Source organism: Egretta garzetta, unplaced genomic scaffold (assembly GCF_000687185.1).
Source record: "Egretta garzetta isolate BGI_Z169 unplaced genomic scaffold, ASM68718v1 scaffold4, whole genome shotgun sequence".
In the NCBI taxonomy this organism is placed as follows: Eukaryota; Metazoa; Chordata; class Aves; order Pelecaniformes; family Ardeidae; genus Egretta; species Egretta garzetta.
This window is the reverse complement of record NW_009259329.1, coordinates 2,434,911-2,436,451: the sequence shown is the minus strand read 5'-3', so window position 1 is coordinate 2,436,451 and position 1,541 is coordinate 2,434,911. Positions and strand designations below refer to the sequence as shown.

Here is a 1,541-nt window from a genome sequence, read left to right as displayed (position 1 = left end):
GCGCACGCACCCCAGCCCCCCCTAAAAAGCTGCCGCTCCATGGGACAAAGGCTCCCTGCCAGGCAAAACCCAGGCACGGGCGCCTGCTCACCGCCGGAGTCCCCACCCGCGCCACCCACGTGCTCTTGGCTGCCAGGACCAGTCCTTACCATGACGTAGTGACGCTGCATCTCCGATTTCTCACTGGCTAGTTTGTCACATTCCAACTTCAAGCTGAAAAGCCAGAAAACAGTAAGAAAACCACAAACAGGAGGTGAGGGAGTTGATGGCCACGGAGCAGCTGCTTCCTGCACGGCCCCATCCTGGCCAGGCTGCCTGCTCGGACTCAGACCACTGTCCAGACTCCACGGGGCGGTCGGAGCTGGGCCATGATGTGCTGGCACAGTGGCAACTGCAACAGAGCCTGCTCCCACCTTCCCAGCTGGAGTCCCACCAGCACAGGTTCAGAAGAAGCAGCACAAGGGTGTCCAGCTGGTGGACACCAACCTCCCCCCGGCAAATCCTTTTGATGGGAAGCAGAAAGCTGGGAAGAAGCAGAGGTGGCTGCCCAGGGAGGGGTTTGTCTTTCCTCGGCTGATCACTGGCAGCTGGGGATGGTTCTAGCACGGGCCTGTCTGCAGCACTCAAAAGATGCTCCAGTACAACTTCAAAACCAAAGCCAGATCCATTTCTGGATGGTGGGAGGAGGCCCAAGCGCAGTACATCCCTCCAGAAGAAAGCATTTTTTTCTCTCCCCTAGATTCTTCACACCCTTCAGAGAAGGTGCCGTTGCTCCCCGTGTTTTACGAGACTCCAGCTCAACAGCCGAGCAATGCAGCCGGCATGTGCTGCGGTTTTAGGTTTCAAACAAGAAACGGCTTCACCTACACAAAACCTGCCGCTTCTTGAGCAGATTAAGTCTGAGGGGGTGGAGTGGGGGGATAACCTCTCTTCTGACGGGCAACCTTCTTGGGCTCCCCTACTCCCTTGCTGGCACTGCCTGGAGACATGGGAACAACCAGGCAATAGCCACTTCCCAGCAGTTTCTCCGCCTGCTCCTGCCAGAACACCACCACCGCCGGGTTGTGACCCGGGAGAGCAGACAGGGAAGCCACAGCTGGCACCCTGCAGCCTGCTGGGCCATGGCAGAGGGCATCGCCTCCTCAGTTTAACCCAGTAGCTTCACGTTTATTTCAGACCTACACACACACACAAAGCAACAGGCCGGCACAAGCCAGCTTTTGGGTCAGCAGAAGTATTTCCACACAGCCGCAGAAAAGCGGAAGCTTTTGGGTTTAAGTGCTCTGTGCAGCTTTCGCCATCCAAGAACGGCAGCCAGCGAGAAGAACGGAGGAAAACTCCCAGCAAGACACGGGAGGCCTGGCAAGCCTCCGTGTGGTCTTGGCCGAGCAGCGCTCAGGGGAAAGACCTTGGCTGGAGAGGAAAGACGCACGTTCCCCTCGCTGGGCTCCCAACTGGACGGGACTAATCCCCTGCCTCAGGTCCTCCTCTAGCCAAGGGTGACCCAAGCCACACGTGTGACCAGGTCCCCTCCTTGGCGT

The 1,541-nt window shown here is 58.3% G+C and overlaps 1 protein-coding gene across 1 annotated transcript in view; it reads right to left on the bottom strand.

The window, feature by feature from the left end:
• The window catches only part of LOC104124432 (TLE family member 2, transcriptional corepressor), a 39,711-nt gene extending 39,472 nt beyond the window's left edge, over positions 1 to 239 (bottom strand). Inside the window, exon 1 of the mRNA XM_035892351.1 lies at positions 150 to 239. Coding sequence (XP_035748244.1) covers positions 150 to 170 — 21 coding nt within the window. The 5' untranslated portion in view covers positions 171 to 239. The remainder of the gene's footprint in view (positions 1 to 149) is intronic.
• Between the last annotated feature and the right edge of the window lie 1,302 nt (positions 240 to 1,541).